The sequence below is a fragment of the Fundulus heteroclitus genome, chromosome 8, assembly GCF_011125445.2.
Source record: "Fundulus heteroclitus isolate FHET01 chromosome 8, MU-UCD_Fhet_4.1, whole genome shotgun sequence".
Classification (NCBI taxonomy): Eukaryota; Metazoa; Chordata; class Actinopteri; order Cyprinodontiformes; family Fundulidae; genus Fundulus; species Fundulus heteroclitus.
In genome coordinates this window covers 9,868,781-9,889,063 of record NC_046368.1, presented here as the reverse complement: position 1 = coordinate 9,889,063, position 20,283 = coordinate 9,868,781, and the positions used below count along the sequence as shown (strand labels likewise).

The window sequence follows — 20,283 nt, the reverse complement described above, 5'->3', positions numbered from 1 at the left end:
GATCAGAAACTTCCCTCTTGCAACCTTAATTCGCAAAGAGACAACTCTTTTTCTCGCCCAAAGAAGACTCCAAAATGGAGGCACTCAACCAGGGGCTTGGGACTATCCCCACCCCTACCCAACACCACCAAGGCCAGGTTGCAGGGGGATGCCCGAGTCTCCATAATCTGGCCCAAGTTAGGCTCTTTTTGTGATCCACCACATAATTGGAATCAATGAAAAAAATTAGTCTGTTCCCTCCCAGAAGGCCAATTTTCCATGGGAGACCCTACAAAACAACTAAAGCTCCAGATAACATAGACGTCAGGATCATAGGGGAACACAAATCCTCCACCACGTTAAGGTGCCGATTCAATAGAGGGTGACAAGGACCTTTCTCTTCTTTTCTTAAATAGGAGTTTATCTAATACATTTTGGGGAAATTGTTGGAAATGCATATTTTTAGAAGTGACAACCCAAAACTAAGAGATGAGGACACTACACAGCTCGTACCATGGCTTACCATACTATAGTCTACAGCCTCGGAGTCACACTGCAGTAACTGCATTGTTTTTGAACATAAAGGCAAGGGAAGTTTATCTATAAAGCACTTTTCAGTAACAAGACTATTCAAAGAGCTGTACATGACCAAAAAGAAACAAAACACATTACACAGGAAAGAAAAACATTACGGAGACAAAGGGCACACATTACAAAGTAAAGCACATTGCAGTGCAATAGCACCAGTAGGTTAAGATATAAGTAAAGTAGAACTGCATACTTCAACGTTGATATTTAAAGGCAACTTTAAACAAGTAGGTTCTCAACCTTGATCTGAAGGCTGATGAAGGTTATTGTTCAATAACATGATGTTTCAGCATTACCTCTTATACGTCTGAGTCAGATGAAATAGTAAACATTTGACTGCAGTTGCTGTATAGTTTAACGTTCTTTCTTCTCACCACATATGTAGCATTTACTTGAAGTTGCATCTTCCAGCCAAACAACATGCTGCTGTGAGACAAAAAAAAAAACATATGGAAGAAGGACGTATTGCTTGAGGGTTGTGGCACACAGTGCCTTTGGGGTAATATTTTGATATCTGCCCTACTTTAGTGCAGTTTCACTTCTTTTACATGTGGAACAAAGACTGTTTATGTGGAAAAAGTGAGATTTATCGGCAGACCGGGCTCACCGCGGAGGGCTTTTAAATCCCTGCTGAGGGGGCTGGTTTGCTAAGTCACAACGCTACAGTAGTCTGAAAAGGTTTCTACTGAATTCCTCCTCCCTGGATAAATCATTCAGTAAATCTCTAACTTCCGAATTTACATTCGAGCAAGAGATTTTTAGTATGTCTAATGCACATGTTGTGTTCTCAGCTGTGTCATGCTAATTGCTTTTACATATTCATAAATTCCGGTCATGGGAATGACCACAACTATCGCAAGCTGGAAGGCTGAACAAAACTTGTAAAAACTCATGACGCATGCTCTTTAATTTATTTGGTTGTTGGTTTGCAGCCCACTTTGAGCATCAACCTGTTGTGGAGAAGAGCGCAGTGTGCAGTCCGAGGCCAACTAAACAAGCCAGCAAGTAAAAAAAAAAAATGAGTGACATCTTTCTCCCTCTTTCATGTCAAGCTGGAACTGTTTTGTGAAAGGTGATGTGAGCAGTGATACCAACGTGTTTCTCTGCATTAAACATTCATAACTCTAAAGAAATGGGGGAAAAAAATACAAATCTATTTGTTACAGAATGTAACATATTTCGATACAACCTATGTATTTATAAACATCTTGAAAGAAATTGAAGCAAATAAATATAAATGCGATGATGACATCTCTTCTTATCAAGCTGCGTTGAAAGCACAAGTGCTTGACTACACCTTCAACCCTCCGCGCGGCTATAATTCACCCTCACAATCTGTCAGCCCCGGCAGCAGGAGCTCCATCATCTTGCAATAATGCTTCACTCAATTGTTGGGAGGAAGATGATGCTCTTCAGGGAGGATGATTCGCCCCCTCCGTGGAGAAGAGAAAAAAAAAAAAAAAAAACAGCCTAAGCTGAGAGCTGAGAAGATTTATTGTTGTGTCTTTTTAAATGTAGCCAATTTCGCTTTAATATGATATTAAAAAATGATGCATGTCTGAGCTTCTGCTATTTCCGTTGAGGAAGTCTCATTTTGGCCAGAGGCGGCATTGAAAATCCAGTCGGCACGTCGGTTAGATAGTTGATGGAGTATTCAGTATGGAGAGTGGCCCTTAGCTAAATAGGCTCCAATCAATTACCATAATACTGTCCACTTTTTCAAACTTGGATCTGGGAAGTGGCTTGATCTGATGACAAATCCGCACAAAACAAAGAACTGAATTGTCAAAACGAAATCAGAGAGCCGGTAAATTTTTGAAAGAAATTAAAAAAAGTTGAAAGGTAAGGGTGCCAGACAAAATATATTCCACATGTTTTATCACGTCAGTTAGGACATTTCTTTGTAATCTGTTTATGTTTGGGAGACCATAGTCTTTAATTTTCTCATACTGGCCATATCCTTCATTCTTAATTTTGATCATGATTAAAAAAAGACCCAAATTGTCCTTGATTTGTTCAGACACTTCCCCCAAATTATAATGTCCAGCTAAGCCAGGCAGGCACATTTTAAAGTAAAGTTGCCTGAGCATCTAATGCACCTTAGAGACATTTTTTTTTTTTTTTACAAATGTCGCATAAATGTAAAAGTGACCTAATTACAGTGTTATTTTATCTCCACCTACGTGATACACACCCTCTACGAAGGTTCGCACACCTTTCATTGCGGAACACTTGGAGGGGGAGGACATGGGAGCAGAGTCTAACCTGATTTTTGAATATTTCCTAATAGTTATTTTAGCACCTGGAGACACCCATAGACAAAGCAAGTTTACTCATAAAGCACTTTTCAGCAACAAAACGACTGAAAAAGCTAAACTACGTAGTTTAGCACTTCTAAAACCCTGTATAGGTTTTGTTTCACAAAATATGCTTCATTTCCTCATGTTTGGAGCTGCCCAACACATTCTTAGAGAAACCAAAATATGTGACAAGGTATGAAACTGTGTGCCAGCAATGGAAATCTAGATCTGTTTGTTTTTTTTTTTCAGGACAGATCAGCTCCCCAAACCATATACCGTATTTCTCTAGACTTAACACTAGCTAAACACAAACGAGTAGCCTAACAACTATTGAATGGAAACCTTGGACACGTAACCAAAATAAAGTTCTCCCAATTCTCCGTACAAAAGGAAACACGTGTGTAAGTTGATCTGAGGCCTAAAATCACACTGGTATCCACTGGCACTGGTTCAGGCGGCACAGATCTTTCTTTAGAAAAAAAGTGAAAACATTTCCGAAGACACAAAGACACAAATCAATAACTCCCAGTGGGACAAGTTAGCCTGTTTTCATGAGTCTCTAGAAACAACAGCGACGTTTGGGCACATCTTCGCTGCGCGTATGGTGCTCCTCTTTCCTGCCTCTGCGCTCGTCTCCAGCAGTCACTGTGTCAGCTTGTGTTGATTTCCGCAGGGGAAGTTGCCTCAATGCTATCCTAAGACAAAGCCCTGACCCCGGGGGTTAAGGAATGTGAACCCGGGATGTGACGATTGGGACCTTCCTTAGGGATGGACAATGCAAGTGACCTAATGGTGTCAAAATGCTTTTCGGTGCTCCTTGCTGCTGACCATGTTTCCCAATGCCCAATTTCTCTGGTCCAATTTAAGTGGAATAAATAAATATGGTTAAATTTTGATTTTCTTTGAAGATATAGAGCAATGAATCGCTTAAGGAGTTTTATAAATGGACCAATTAGACACTCTCATTGTTAGAACCGTACAAACTTTGATAGACTTAATGATTTGTTTTGATTTTAAGGTCCTACATTTGTACACACCCAAGGACTGAAAACCATTGTCAAAGCCAACAGTTAACTGTCAAAGCCACCATAACTTTTAGGAATGAGCTTCTTGTGAATGGTTAAGGCACAAAGGACGCCAAAAGGTCCTTGTCCCATTTATCACACATTTCAAGAGAGAGGGGGGAGAGCTGTCAAAGCAACCACTGCTAAGTGTAATGTAACAGCGGCGCTCTCTAGTCCCCCGAGGCCCCAACAAGTTGCATAAAGTAGAGAAACAAAAGACATAACGGAGCCGAGAGATATTGGGATTCAGAGGTAAGTGTGGACTGGAGGCCTTTGAAAGCCCAAAAGAACGTTAGAGACTAAGGAGAGCTAAAACACCCTCCAGAGAATTTATGTGCATGAAGGTGAACGGTCAGAATGCAATTAATCATGGCTTGAGTCGAGGATTAAATAGCTGGATTCAGCGGAAAGATGAGAGACCAAGTCCAGATTGAGGTGTTTAAAAGGGCCGTGTTACGTCTGCCTTGCATTACATAGCAGGGGTTCAGGACGGAAAAAAAGAGCCATTTCAAGTTAGCGCAAAATACAGATAGAACTAATGGATCATCCTGGAAAGATGGTTTAAAGTGTTGGAGAGGAGAGATCTTTGACATCTTAACCCAAGCGCAAAAATGAGGCGCTTGAAGAATACGTTCGGCTTTCTTTGCTCATCTGCAGCTTTTTACCAGCACACACATATTCGGATACCCCTTGAATCATTACAATTGATTAGGCTGTTTTTTTTTTTTTTTTCCCGCCAGCTGCATCTGATCTGCGATGTGTCACACATTGCTTTAATTATGCATCATAACTCAGTACATGCAGGGAACACCTACCAGTTCTTAGTTAAAGCAAGATCTCAGCAGGGGCCTGTAGACGTGCTGCAGGATGCATAAACACAGGACTTCTGCAGGCAGACTTTACGTGAACACAGTGAAGGCTCTGTTGTCGTCTGTTTCATGTGTCCAGGAAAATGGAAAAGGGACATGAGTTAATCACAATCCATGACATGTATTAAGCAAAGAGAGCGAGAACAGGAAACATCTAGCCTGCATATTGTTCTGATGCAGTGAAATGTATGCAAAGGCATATTAAACTTCCTATTAAAAAGAAGATACAATGCTGTAAAAAAGGATTTGCCCCTTACATATCTGTGAAACGTGCTATGTAAAAAAAACTACTTACTAAGATACCCAAATAAATACAAAGTGCAGTATTAATAAAATTATTTTATTTATTGAGGGATAAAAGCTATCCAAAACAACCTGGCATTCTTTGAAAAATATAATTACTCCCTGTATTAAATTGTAAATTAACTGTGATAACATGTTTTAATTCGGTACTATTAGCCCCAGGCAAGTCTGATTACTGCCTAACCGGGGAAAATAAAAAAAAAAAATTAAATCTTTTTTGACGTCTTGAAGTAGGTCAAAAGATCTCAAAAAGCCACACTTCGAAGAGGCAGCTTAAAAGATGGAAGAACAGATGTGAAACAAAGGTGATGAAGTGGAAAAGGTTGAAAAAGGCTTTCTAGGGGACGCCTGCAAAAATGTACTTTTACTTTATTTTTAGGGCATATTTAACAGGAAGGGTGCACATTAAGGCACAAGTGAAGTAAACAGGCCACAGTTAGCACATTCACAGAACTACGTTTGAAAACAAATTCTTGAAAATGATCCAGTTGAGTCATATTTTGTTGTTGCCTTTGTCCACCTAACGCCTCAAACTGAGAACGAGCAGCAACCTCAGAACTGAAACCCCTAACGGAAGAAGAAACCTGATCTCCATGTATTACTAACAACCCCCACCCCCCCCCCTCCCACCGTCGAAAATTGAAATATTTCATTTTCCACAGAAGTAAAACCATCAACTGAAGTGAATACCAGACCTTACAGATCGCTACAAACTGCCAAGAGGTTCTAGACAAATCCATCTCTGTCTGATTTCTTGTAACAATAAGGTAAAACGAACATGTAACATTACAACCACAAACAACATTCAGTGTAAGTTATTGTGGTTTTATTTGATAAACCAATATAGACAATACTGAAAGGAAAAGGATGCATGGTCCTATTTGTATTTACAAGTAAAAATAAGAAAACGGTGGCATGCATTCAGCCATTTTACTCGGACAGCCTTAAATAAATGACACTGCCCTTCAGTGGCCTTCAGACATCACCTAATTCGTGCCCACGGTGGTCCACGTGTGTGTGAGTTAATCTCAGCATGCATGCAGCTGCTCGAAGAAAGTTTGTTCTGAGGTCTGTTAGAGAACCTGAGTGAGCAAGCAGCAAACGCGATGACCAAAGAACCAAGACGGTGTTCGGTTGTAAAATAATGTCCTTACCGACGTACAACAGAAAAGCAGCCAAGAGGCACCATGATCTCTGGAGGAGCTGCAGAGATCCATAGCTCAGGAGTTGGCGGGACAACTGTTAGTTATGCACTCAACAAATCTGACCCTTATTGAAAGGTTGCAAACGGTTGTTCACAATTCTGCACTACGGTGTGTTGACCTATGGTATTAAAATCCAAATGAGATACACTGAAGTGTTAGAACAAATTAGTTTAAAAGATGCATGAGTAACCCCCCCCCTTTTTTTTTTTGCAAGGCCCTGCTGCTTTAGATTATTAATCTGAATGCACAACCTACTCCTTAGCGGCCGTTTTGAGAGAAAGATGCGTTAAACCAAAGAACGTTGTGGTTCAACAGCTGTGGCCAGGTTAAAACAGCAGAAGATAAGCACTTAAAGGAATAGCTACTGTGAAGCTCAAGGAGACTCCAGGGTTGGTAGAAACCCTAAAGATGGAGGAGAAAAAAACCCGCAAAAAAGCGAGTCAAGTGTCGTTCTTTCAAACTTTGCAACAAGCTTTTTACGTTCCTCCGCCTGCGTCGCTGCGGAGCGGCGCGCGTTGGTGGGAGTACCCCCTGCGCAGGTCCCTCTCTGCTGTTCTGTTCCAGTAGTTGGAGTTGTTGTACAACCGAGCGCAAGAAACAGAGAGAGAGAGAGAGCGAGAGAGAGAGAGAGGGGAGGAGAGGAGCGAGAGTGCAGCAGCTGAGTGTGCAAACAGAGGAAGAAACATTAGGTTATCTCCTGATACTATCATCAGACACTGAGCTGTCACTTTTACCGCTCAGAGCCAAGTCTGCTCTCCTCCCAGAGGCCCCCCAGCAGCAGCAGCAGCAGCAGCAGCAGCAAGCCGGAGCAGCAGCGCCCAGGTCTGGTTCGCTTTGCTCCAGCAGCCGCACGCTAGAAAGCTCCCCGAACGCGTTGGTCTCAGCTGGCATGAGCTAACCTCCGAGTCCGACATGGAAACCAAACCGTTCCTGTCATTGGGTAAGTTAACCCGACTGGGTTAAAAAAAAAATGTATGTTTTTTTTTTTTCTTTATGACTGCCCTTCTCTATAAGGTTTCTCGGGAAACGTGTCCTCGCGCTGCCCCCTTTTCTCTCCCACTTTGACAGCGCGTGCAGCGAGTTGCCAAACGCGCGAGCTCCGTTTAATTCTAACAGAAGGGGAGGAAAAATGTATAGTCTGCAAAAAAAATAAATAAATAAATCGTGAAAGCAAATACATTTCCGACTCTGCTTGTGTATTGAAGCTGCTGTGCGCCAGTTGATGACATCTCACTTCGGCACGGGCTGACAGCGCTCGAGCTTCGCTGCGCGCCGCGCATAGGGTCGCGTGCGGCGCATCAGAATCGACTTGGTTCAACTTCAAACTTTCGAACTAACTGTTGACTCTATGCATCAGCTGTGCTTGCAACACTTTCACGGCGGACTTTCTGCGCTGTATCTGGTCGGACACTAACGGTTTTAAACTTCGCTGCAGGAAAGAACGAGGTCTGACCTGAACGTACAGCTGGATATATATATATTTTTTAAATCTCAGTAATCAAAGCATATCTAAAGAGAAATACCTTGTTTTTACTGCTTTGCGGTTTTCCCTTTGTTTGTTGCACTTAAATGCAAAGCGAGAGCGCGTTTTTCTACTTAAAATCAGATATAGATATGTGCCATTCTCAGATCAGCTGCACAAAAGTGACCTCTGCACATTGCTCAATAGTTTAAATTTGGACTGTTCTTTTTTTTTTAGGGATGAGAATTGTCCAGTTAATCTTCAAAGTGCTCATTGTGCAAGATGTGCAAGATGTTAGATTTTACACCGTTTTCATATGCTTTACTACAAAGATCTAGTATGTATATGTATATATATATATATATATATATATATATATATATATATATATATATATATATATATATATATATATATATATATATATATATATATATATATATATAAACTGCTCCCTCACCTACCCCTCACACTCCTGAGCAGGGTTGGTGGCTCTCCGTTTCTCAAGCTCTGGTCCTCTACCAGAGGCCTGGGAGCTTGAGGATTCTTCTTAGGATCTTAGTTGTTCCTAAGATTGCGCTCTTCTGGACTGAGATGTCTGATGTTTCTCCACATATCTGCTGGAGCCACTTCCCCAGCGTGGCGGTTGGTGTTCTTAAATGATCGGCATGTAAAAAGTAACAGAGTTCACAAGGTGCTTTACATCATGAAGTTAACATGCGAGGGCAAAATCTGGCTTTGTTTGTTTGCATTAGAGAGGCACTGATAAAGATTTTACTGGTCGATCCCTGACTTTTACCTGATTCTTAATAAGCAAACAAAAAAAGTGCATAAAAGTAAATGCTGTTGCATTCATTGTGTTTGTATGTATTGCATTTTTAGACTCAAAATGAGGTGAGTGTTCTTAGTTTTAATTAATTTAATGGATAGTGGGGAAACAATTCTGCCTTTTGTAGCTTAGAAGAAGCTCTGGTCACATAGTTGAAGGTACTGGTGGGTGACATACGGCTGCAGAAGTTTAGAAACGTATGAAGGAACATCAAGCTTCAACGGTCCCAGGGAATTCTTCACTGAACAAAGGTGCTAGTGCAGAGCTTATCAAGGGTGTAACTAAAAAGATTTAAGCAGCTGCAGACTATCCTAAGAAGTGGATGAAAGCAGTTCAATATGGACTTCAAATAATCCGAGATCGATTCTAATTTGTGCTAATTGGTTGTTTGAGTTTGCAGCTTGAGCGAACACAAGCGCGCGGCACCGTGAATCATTAATGGCCCGTACCCACTGTAAGTTAGTCAAAGTAAACAGAGCAGACCCGTGTCCCCTGGTGGCAAAGCCGAGCACGGAGCTGCAGGTGAGCCCCCCTCTGTTATTGTGTCTGGTGCTCTCTCTCTTGTCAGGGCGTCGGGTTACGCCTTCATGCATTTCATCAGCTGCGTGCTCTCTCCGCACCGGGGAGGTGAGGGGGGGGGGGGGGGGGGGCTTGGACTCGCAGGGACCTCTGAGGCACCGGCCCCCGGCTTTCTTCAGTTACAGCCTTTGCTTGCTGACGGTGTCACCCCAGCACCCTTTATGTGGCTTCTCAGAACCACCCTGAACCGCTAGCGTTGCACACACTGACAGGCTGTTATTACAGGTGAGCTGTATTGTGTGTCCACGCCGATGCTGATTCAAGTTTCAAACTGTCTGAACGTGCGCCTAAAACCTGCCCGACGGACAGAAAAAAGCCTCGCCCGGAACGAGAGGGGAGCCGGTGTGCGTTTCAGCTCTCTGCCATCCGAGTTGGACCTCATCATTTTACCGCTTCATTAGCAGCCTCTTCTCTTTAAATCATCATTTATGTCTTGGATTGCGCCGTCAAACTGGCCACTTGAGCACCGGTTGTTTAATTGGCCTCCTCAAGGACGACCGCCGTCCTCGAAGTCCTTGACTCTGTCGATTATCCGCTTGCTCGGCGTAATTACGTGAAGTTGCGCAGCGTTTGAAATCAATCGTGACATGCGTTTGACTGAAATGACAATGGACACGTTACGGAATTATAGATCGGCTGCCGGAGGTGCTGACCACGCCCCGCCTTGGCAGCGGACGCTCGGTACCGCGCGCCGATGTGTTAGCCTGACACTGACTGCTCCGACGTCCCCCGCACACGTGGGATTTCCAGCTACCAAGAGAGGAAGGGTGATGTTGGAAGGAGACGGTGGCCTTTAGTCGGAGGAGGTCGATCGTGACAGTCTGTCAGGGAAATAAACAGCAGGAAAGACAAGGAGGCTGTTTGAACACAGCAGAGTTCAGCTGCCTTCCACAAAGTATTCGTACTTCTTGAACTTTCGTCCCGTAAAAAGCAGCAAACCTTGATGTTTTATGGGATTTTGAGTGATAGACCAGTAGAACGTAGTGTATATTTAATGTGTATGGAATCAGTGTAAGGAAGGGATGTACAGTTTTAAGCATCTTTTACTAATGGAAATCTTAAAACGTTGGCCCCCCCTCTCTCTGATACCCTTAAATCAAACCTAGTGGAACGGTCTGCCTGTCGAAATCTCCTAATTGATACATAGAGCCCCAATGTGTCTTACTGGATCTCAAGAAAGAAAAAAAATCTGTGCGTTTTGGGTTAGGTAAGTCCTCAGAGGTTCGTTTAGGAACATTACTGATACAAATAACAGCTTTGAACATCTCACCGTTCAAGCCTTTATCTGGTAATGTGCAGAATATGGCACCGCTGTAAACCTTCTAGACAAAACCTTCTAGTTGGAGACTCTGACCGTAAGGGAAAGTTGCACAATGAAAGCCATTGGCCATGGTGGTGGCAGCATCATGCTCTGGGCATCACTCTGCAAGGACACTGATCAGAGCACATAAATTTGGCTAAATCCAGAGAATTCATTGAAGAAGACCTGTTGGAGACTTCAAAATAAAGTTCCTTCTTTCTCTGTGAAACTTAACAAAACTCAGTTTTAGTGGAAACCTGCAGATTATTGTGACTCATTTCCAGAATCGGCCTGGAAGTACACTATGCTCTGCCCTGAGCATCCATGCAAAAACTCTGTGTTGGTGTGCAGACGTGAACAAAGGACACACAGCAGTCAAGGAATCTTAGAGGACAAGAGGGTTTTTTTCAGAGCAATAAAAGAAACTGACATAAGATAACCTGCAAACTTTGCTATCTATAAAAAATGCTTCAAAACAGCTTTTTTTCTTATCTGACCACTTCGTTACATGGAGAAAACGCTTAGTAGCTTTGCTTTAAAATAACAATAAAAAAAGTTGGTCTTACTTTAAAAGTCCTTAGTGCTATTAAAGAAGGACTTGCCTTCTCACCCTGTGCTCAGTTTTCCGCCGGCAAGAGCCGCGCTAATTTCTTTTTGCCTTTTACGAAGCACACTGTGCTTTCTGTTTGTGTGAACTTACCTAAGTCGTATAAAGCAGCCAGCCCTCATTTCCAAAATCAATGAAGTTCACGGTCTTTGATGGGAAAGTGGGATTCACGGCTGTGTGCGTCTGGAGTAGGAGGGGTGCCGCGCTCCGCATTCCTGCTCTGGCAGTAACTCAGGAACAAAGGTAATACAGGGAGAGGCTGTGTATGTGTGTGTGTGTGTGTGTGTGTGTGTGTGTGTGTGTGTGTGTGTCTGAGGTAAAACAACTCTGCCAAAAGCATTTGGCCAAGTTTGTCTTTTACGGCCGCCCAGTCCTGTGTTCCCAATGTGATGCTTTTGCTTCCCTTTTGAGGAATAAAAGGCCGCTGCAGCTGTCATTTTTATTGGAGGAGTTTTATAGCGAGACTTAATGGCTTAAAGTGACAGCTCTCTCCCTCTCTTTTCTACTTTTTTTTTGTTTTTTTTTTCCTTTTCGCTCACAATCTCACCCATGAGGCCTCTTAACTGAAGCAAGTCAAAGAAAACTCGCTCGCCGCCTGCGTGCCCACCCTGGATTTTCCCACCCCTCACCCATGCTTGCATGCTGACTAAAAACGGCGTGAGGGAATAATTCATTTTCCCTCGATTATGACAACAGAGTGAGCATGCACACCTGTGAATGTTTTCCAGTCGCTTAAACTTTACGTTCAAAGGAGAAGCTCCTCCGGCTTCAGACGAAATTGCGGGTTTTTTTGCTCCTCGCTCTTAAGGGCAGACTCGCTTCCTAAACACAGAACGGATCAGGAAAAAAGGCCTCCGAGGTTTTCTGATGGACAAATCCCGGAATGAACTCAAAGGCTCGTTAATTATTTGTGTAAGGAGCCGCTCGGTGGCAGGAGGTCTTTATTGATAGCGGCGGCGCTGAACTTTGCACCTCAAACCTTGACCTTTGCACCCCCATATGCTTGATCATTTTAGGAATTTGCCCTTGGCGTTCTGTCCTTTTAAGCTGTTTAAAGACAGTAGCTTCTAGTTCCTTTGTTGTCTCGGAGGTTTGCTCTCCTTTCTGTTCCTGTCGGCTTTGGAGCAGTTGGCTTAAAAGTTGCCAAGTGTCACTGATTGACATTTGTTAGTCAGTTTGGTGTAAAAGAGTGATTTGCAAAACAATATTTTGTTTTCAGTACCTTGTATAAATATGCATGCACCACGAACCTTTTCACACTATAACCACGGATTTTAATACATTCTAAAGTGCTTTTTAAGGGCAGCACAGAGTGGCTTATAATTGTGAAGCTAGAGGAATTTTTCGCTTTTTTTTTTTTTTTTTTTTTTTTTTACAAAAAATTCATTCAAAAAGGTTTTTTGTGTGCTTATCCCCCCAATTCAATTATTTGCAGAGCTGTAATTACTTTTTGCCCAATCGTCCTCGCAGAATAGCTCAAGCTCAGTCAGATTCGATGGAGAGCGTCTGTGAGCATCAATCTCAAGTCTTGCTACTGATTCTGAGTCAGATTTCGGTCTGGACCACTTGAAGATGCTTTGATTTAATCCCTTCCATCTTAGCTCTCGCTCTATGTTTAGGGTGGTCGTCCTACTAGAAGGTGTGCCTTGTTACGAGGTTTAGTTTAAGTTGTATGCTTTTGCTTTGAAAGGTACTACCCCGGAAGTGGGGGCTTGTTCCGCGGTTTACGGATACCCCAGTGGTAGGGCTGGGTGATAAATTGATTTAATTAATTACTTTGAATTTACAATTTATTAAGATTTAATTTTCGGATTTTATTTTGCCAATGCATTCATTGTGCTTTGATGAAGAGAATAGCATGCAATGCTGAATATATGTTTAGAAAAATATACCGTCAAAATATTGAAAAGAGGATTTTTTTTTTTTACCATAAGATGAGGTTCTTTAATCTATTCATTTATTCTTTTAAGTTAGTTTGAAGTTACACAAGTGAAGTGAAGCCTGTTCTGAGCTCATTGGCTGATTCCACTAGCGGCAAACGTTTTGTTATATTTCCATTGTTTACAACGGCAGGGCCGCCATCTTGTTTTACAAGCATGTTTCACAGCTTGTGTTGAGTTGCATTTGAATTCAGGTCAACTCCCAGACGAAACGCTTGACATACAAGCACGTTTTTGAAATAAATTTTAAATTTCTTTTCGTAATAAAATAAATATAAATATAAATAAAATAAATAAATAAATCGATTTCATATGATAAAAATCAGAGATTTTATTTTGGAGCCAAATCGCCAGTGAATGATGCTTCCAACACCGTGCTGACATCATCATGCCATGGAAAGTTCACAGTGATAGTGCAGTGGTAGTTTAATGAAGAGACTTCTGAAGGCATATGTTTTATTACGGAATATAAATTCATTTTACAGCCTTGAGAACTGTGTAAAATTCCCTTCCATGTCACAGTTATGCAATACTTTCTGTTGGTCTATCCCAAAAAATCCCAATGAAATATGTTGACGTTTGAGGTTGTAATGTGATAAAATGTAAAAAAAATGAAAATAAAATAAAATACCAAAAGAAGAAAATGAAGTTCAAAATCCAACCAATGAATCGTTTTACCTTTTGTTTCATTCATTTCTTTTAATTCATGTGGCTTCACTTCATTCAGAGAAGCTTGGATGTTACTCTGAGCGCGTTCCCTCCTCGGTTATTGGAATCATCTAAGCATTGTGGTTTCGGGGTTTATTGAAGGTCCTCTGAGTGTCTGAATGGCTTTTTTGTGGGCTGGCATTATTCAGGGTGCGTACAGCCACTCTTTTGAAGTGGAAATGTTAGTCTCTGCGGGGATTTGGGGCAGATCACACTCATAATTCGTATTGAGAGGAAGGTCGGCTTGCCCCCTACTCCTGCCAGAACTCTCCGCTCTCTGCTCTGCGTACATCCCAGAATAAGACGAGGGGAATTGGCTGGGAACGCTCAAGCACACGGACACTGGAAATGTTCGAACAGTAAACTCTGCATCCTCCTCAAAGTCTGTGGCCAAATTCAGCTACTTGTTGGTGGAGCAGCTGGTTTGTGAAAAAAATAGTAGAGTTGAACAATGAAATCCTAGTCATTTCTCACGAATATGCGTTGAATCTGGAAACACAGCATTTATTGCACCTACGGAACGAAGTTTGGTTTTTCTACCTCTGTTCATATCGGTAAACTAGCATCTCACTTCTATTGAGGATTTTTGCATTGGAAGGAGTGGTAGACTTCATGTGCTGAAAGCTCAGCTTTTTCTCCCCTGTTTTGATTAGAGATAGAAAATATAGCAGACAATAAACGTTATTTGATGCTCCATGCTAAATTTATGAAGGGGAAAAACAAGTTTCTCCAGCTTTAATCCACACAGAAACCACAAACACTATAGGTTGTAAGGAAGCCACGTTAGAGGAGACATAGAAAGGTTTCCTGTTATAGAATATTAAGGATTTCTTTACACTTTAAATGATAACTTTTTAAAAGTTATACCATTTTAAATGGTATAACTTGGGTGAAGGCTTTTGGTTGTCCTTTCAAAAGCTTTGCACAATAATTTGTTGGAGTTTTAGCCCATTTGTCCTGACAGAACCGTTGTAAGTTTGTCAGGGGTCCGAGACATGTTGCTCGCACACACGTTCTCTAATCTGTTTCTATGCTTAGGGTCTTATTCCGTATGGAAGGCCCGCTTGGCCCGTTTTAACATCCTGGCTGATATTTTGAGATTTTGCTTCAATATTCAGACGTAACTTCGCTTTCTGCGTGATCGCATCTATTTGCTGCTGCTGCAGCAAAAGAATTACACAGCATGAAAACATCAGATTTGGCCTGTAATGATATAATAAATAATTTACTAGTATGTAATATATATGATTTTTTTTAAAATAATGTTACTAATAACACATTACAACATTATTATTACTATAAATGTAATTCATATATCTGTAAACAAGATGAAAGGATTTTACATCCAGCACTTGTTTAAAAAATAAAGATGGTTGCTGACAGTTTCATGAAATCATCTTAAATCAAATTATATTATGTTTTGATATAGTTTTAGAGGTAACATAGTGTTTCACACAGACAGAAGCACAGTCGGTGTCTGTTGGTTCTCCTTCCTTGTCAACATCATTGGAATGGTTTAAAAAAGATAATATTTTGTATCTCATATACAAATATATAATATATATATATATATATATATATATATCATAGTGGATTATTCAGTCTGTGGTAAGATAATCTAAATATTATACTTTACCTTATTTTTCTGATGGTTTTGGGTAGCAATTCAAATGAAGTTCAGGTGAGTCCAAAGAGTTAGTTCCAGACCTGTGCTTCCTTTGCGTCCAAATGCTGCTCATAAGCACACAAACTGAAAAGACTTGCAATGACTTGCAAAGCTCATGCAATAAAAGTCTAATTGTGAAACTGAACCCTCGCTTCATCTTCACAAGCTTTCAGCTGGCGTGTTTTCAGCAAAAAGACGACTCTATCTTTGATTTTTCTGGCAGTCATGACGTGTTTATTAATTACGTTAAGAGAAAACAGGCTTTGATGTGGATTTGCCTAAAAGAGAGGACAGATCAACGGAGTCTAAGATCAGTTTTGCTCTTTCTCATTATATTTCTGTGCATACATATGTTCTTGCTTGTTGTGGGCTCCTTTTTTAATATTATTCATGTTGATTTATTACCTGAAAAATGTTTGTATGGAGCAACGCCTTTGAGAGGTTCATTATATTTATATTGAACTATATTATATGTGTGTGAGTATGAGGACCTTTTTTAGGTCTTCAATTTTGTTGGTTAGGGTGGGTTTAGGATTAAGGTGTGAGTTAGGTGTTGCTTAGGGTTTAGGCATTAGGGTGAGTGTTGGTGGGTTGTGGTGGGGGTATAAAGTCATTATCTAGTTTGCATATTCATACTTTGATACATAGATGGATAGATAATTACTTTATTGATTCCTGATAGGGGAAATTCATCTGCCCCATAGCATAGATAAAATCATGTAATATAGGATAAAAGCATAAACTTGGATTTAAAAAAAAAAGTAGGAAAGAGAAGCTTTGCCAAGACAAAAAAGTGATTAAGAACAGTGATTAAATATGTTGGGGGGCTACAAATAACCTTTATAAAACAATTTATGAATTTCAATTCATTGCCTAAATCGCCTAAACGCTACATAAAACAAACTGTACCAAAAAGAGGCACACAGGGTGAACGAGCTGAATAAGTGATTATTATTATTATTATTATTATTATTATTATTATTATTATTATTATTATTATTATTATTATTATTATTATTATAAGTGTGCAAATATGGCTATATATATATATATATATATATAAATAATCATATGCTTTATATTGTTTTACCATATATTTAGAAATACTTAACTCTGAAGGTGTGGCGGCTTATATTTTGTTGTAGGGGTGCGTCACGATGACATGTAGCAGAGACCGTGGTACATGGTGGTAATGGTCAAGTTTAGGGTTTGGATTAGGGTAAGGTCATTGAAAACATTGAAAATGAATGGATGTCAAGGAACGGTCCTCACTTTGTATTTTCAACAAGGGTGTGTGTGTGTGTGTGCATGTACATGTAAACAGCCTGCCACATCCTACACAGAGTGAGGTAATTAAGACACGCATCACGCTGCTCCATCACAGTTTCTTTTTGAGGTCACCGGCAGTTAGTAGAGGTGTCCCGGTGTGCCCCCACGCCCTCCTCTGTAGCCGCCATAGTAACCCCCGCTGTTACGATTGTCTGTCACCTTGCCAGATGCCAGTGGGGGGGTGGATGGGGCTCTCACGAGCTGCTGGGCACCGCGCCATGGAAATCCCACAACACTTTGGTTATGTTCTGAGCGTGCTCGTGTGACTGTGTGGAAATGGATGAGTGTTCGGGTGTAAACAGAAGACAGAGAGTTTTGAGAGCGAAGGGCAACTGTTATTTATGCATTTATGCATTTATGTCTGCTTTACACTTCAGATGGCTTGCTACTACAAGCTCTTTTTTGACAGTAGTACAGTATCTAAATTGTAAATACAATGCTTGCATTGCGGCTTGCAAAAATATTCATCCCGCTTGAGCTTTTTTTTTTTTATATAATTTTGTCACCTTACAATCACACAATTCTAAGTATTTTCTGTGGGTTTAAAGTAATAGACAAATGGAAAGAAATGCAGAAAATATGTGTATACTGTGTCCTTACAGTTTTACATCAACCTGCCAAGGGACAAGAGATGAATATTAGCCATAGGCTATAATCTCACATATTTACTCTATGTTCATCAAATCCCTTTTATAAATAAATAAAAACATTGCCATGAACTTCTGTTGGACCCTTTTTCTCTAATACACCTAAATGAATCAAGTACAAACTAATAGACATCTGTAATTGAAGTACAGTGGAAGCTGAAGGCCTACTAAAACACGACTGTATGCAGAAACCCACAGGTCGGGTAAGGAAAGCGTTGGTTAAAGAACCCTAAACATGCAGCCACAGCTCCTGAAGAGCTGCCGCTTCTAAAGGATGCTGTTTAGTGTCTTCATAGTAGCTGCATGTGGCCTGGCGTCCTGTTTAGTTGTGACACCATCCTGGATGGGGGTATCAGCTGAGCTACTGCTGCCAACATCTTCATGTTCTCCTTCTATAGGTGACACAGATGATGTTTGTGAGTCTGTCAGTGGTTAACCCTGTTTCTCTCGTAGCCATAGGTAATGGCTGAGCTTTCACTGCGACTAACTGGGCTCGTTTCCATCCTCTAGAGTTGAAAAGTGGCTCAGAGCCAATGCCATTGCCGTTTTACTTATCTCTAACATATAAAGTACTCCTGGATCAGACCTTCTTTTCGTGCATCTGCTCTGTCTTCTCAGAGCAGTCAGTCGTGGCGAACAGGTGCTCACACCGAGTCTGGTTCTGGTTCTGTGGGAGGATACTGTCTGTTAAAGGGGAGGCTTCCTCTCCACTGTCGCTACATGCACGCTAGGTATGAGGGATTGTTGCAAAGTTCGTCGACATAATGCGAACGACTGGACACTGTGGCTCCACTCAATGACTCGACACAATCTGCTGGATTTCCTTAGCTAGAAAACTTTCTTACCAATCTGGCTGGATGACTCAGTTAAAGAGGCTTGAGGTGCTGTGAATTACAGCTATATAGCTAATAAGTATAAATTAACTATAATAAACTTAAGCTGAATTTTGATCAAAGCATATTCAATTCGCTTCAGTTTATTTATTTTGTACCATTTTGCTATAATAGTTGTCTCAGGGCACTGTACAAAATCCAGTTCATTTTGAGTTTAAGTCCAGACAGAAATCCAACTGAAAATAATTTTCTTAATACAATTACACTGAACCGGAGTTGTTTAGCAAAGAAGGATGGGCTAAAAATGCACTCTCTAGATGTGAACAAGTACGTGCTAAGTTTCGGGAAAACAAAGTTACTCACCTTGTCGCTGCGAACTGCGCTGAGTTAAAACTGTAGCTGACTGGTAAACAGTGATGAACCTAAACAGTTGAATAATCATTGAAACTGTGGTTTCCAGTGCTGTTTCGTTTTGCTGCTGCTTTGTGCACTACATTTTAAACGTTGTGTCGGAAGTAAAACAAAAAAAAAAAACGCTTTATTGGAAGTAGAGCCCTGCACTTAAATGTTTTAGTTTGTATGTTTAAAATGCAAACACACTCTACTCGTTCAGTGAATGATAGTAAATGCCGAACCAAAAGCCTCATTGCAAACCTTTTTGGTTCATTTGCATATACTATTACAACCTTTCAGACTACTGAGCTATTTTGTTTAAATATAAATATAAACAGGATTTTGTTTGCCGTTATCGTGGGAAAATTAGTAAATCCCTCTGGGGCAAAAATTGCTTCCATCTTTCAACATAGAAGTTCCTTGAATAGATGCAAAAAGTATTCATGCTCCCACAAATCATCACCATCACTGTTGACCTCCATTCTGACAGAGTGATTTAGTCCAATTCTCTCATTGTTGGAGGTTTCTTTCAACGTTTTCCTTCAAACGTTTTCGATTTCATTATATAGAGGATGACATTCACTTGACATCATTTTTAAGTTAGTTTGATGCAGAGGGAAAGCAGCCAATCTGATAGTGATTGTTTCTTTCTTAGATTATTACAGCCAAAATTAATATTAGGAAGCGTTTTATTCTTATTTATTTTAACATAAGAACCACCAATGTAATATAAGATAATATAATATATGGTAAATTGATGCAGATAGACACTTCTTTCTCCTTTCTTGCAACAGACAGCAGGGGTTTGTTTCATGTTGCAGCGTGCAAGCAGCATGCCATTTCCATGTTGCCTGAGGTAACGTGACGCTGTTCTGTTATTTCCTTATAGTACTTTATCTTTTCTTAAGACTTGTTGACTTTTAAAAGCTTGCTCATAAAAGCAACTTCAAGGAAACACCAGCAGCATTCTTTATTGTCTTGAATACCATAATGGCTCTGGAGTTAGACTGATAACGGAGGCATTTTGAGCATTTTCACATTGTTAAAAAGCAAAGACTGGATTCAGTCAAATCATGCTTTGAAATGAACAGAAAAGCCTGTAAACTGTCAATGTAATTCGCTTTTACTGTCTGGGTTATTACATAGGACACTTTTCCCATTTTCTTGCAGGCTTTTTCAAATTTATATTTTTATCTTCTTGTCTTATAGTTGTTACTGTGCTGTTTTCTACAGAAGAGTCTTTAAGGGATGGCCTATCACTGTCCTAAAGAAAGAAAGAAAAAAATCCTGCATCTGTGGAATAAAAATACTACAAATCTTGGCAGAATATGGACATAGTCCCTGGCAGCACATTTGAAAAAGCAAGTTCTTAGTTCTTATCTGTTGACCGTCTGTAGGTATGGGCCTCTATGTGATTCTTCCAGTGTGACAAGTTTAAGTAAAAGCACCATGGGTTTTATGGTCTCGACAGAAACATTAAAAGCCAAGTTAACATTATCTTACTGGTTGTATATTACAACTTTTACTCCCTACATCTTTAACAACAACCAAAAGGGAAGTCTCTCACGGTTTTCTGAGCAAGGCTCAGCAACTCTTTCTAGCTATACTTGAATATTAAGAATCATTTGTGATGTTTGTGTATGAACACATGGTTCATGCGAAACAAATTATTCCTTAACCAA

The 20,283-nt window shown here is 40.5% G+C and overlaps 1 protein-coding gene across 4 annotated transcripts in view; it reads left to right on the top strand.

Moving 5' to 3' along the window:
* The first annotated feature begins 6,899 nt into the window (after positions 1 to 6,899).
* The window catches only part of rxraa (retinoid X receptor, alpha a), a 141,926-nt gene continuing 128,542 nt past the window's right edge, over positions 6,900 to 20,283 (top strand). For all 4 annotated transcript variants that reach the window (XM_012864193.3, XM_012864192.3, XM_036140090.1 and 1 more), the window contains exon 1: positions 6,900 to 7,248. In XM_012864193.3, coding sequence (XP_012719647.1) covers positions 7,221 to 7,248 — 28 coding nt within the window. In that variant the 5' untranslated portion in view covers positions 6,900 to 7,220. The remainder of the gene's footprint in view (positions 7,249 to 20,283) is intronic.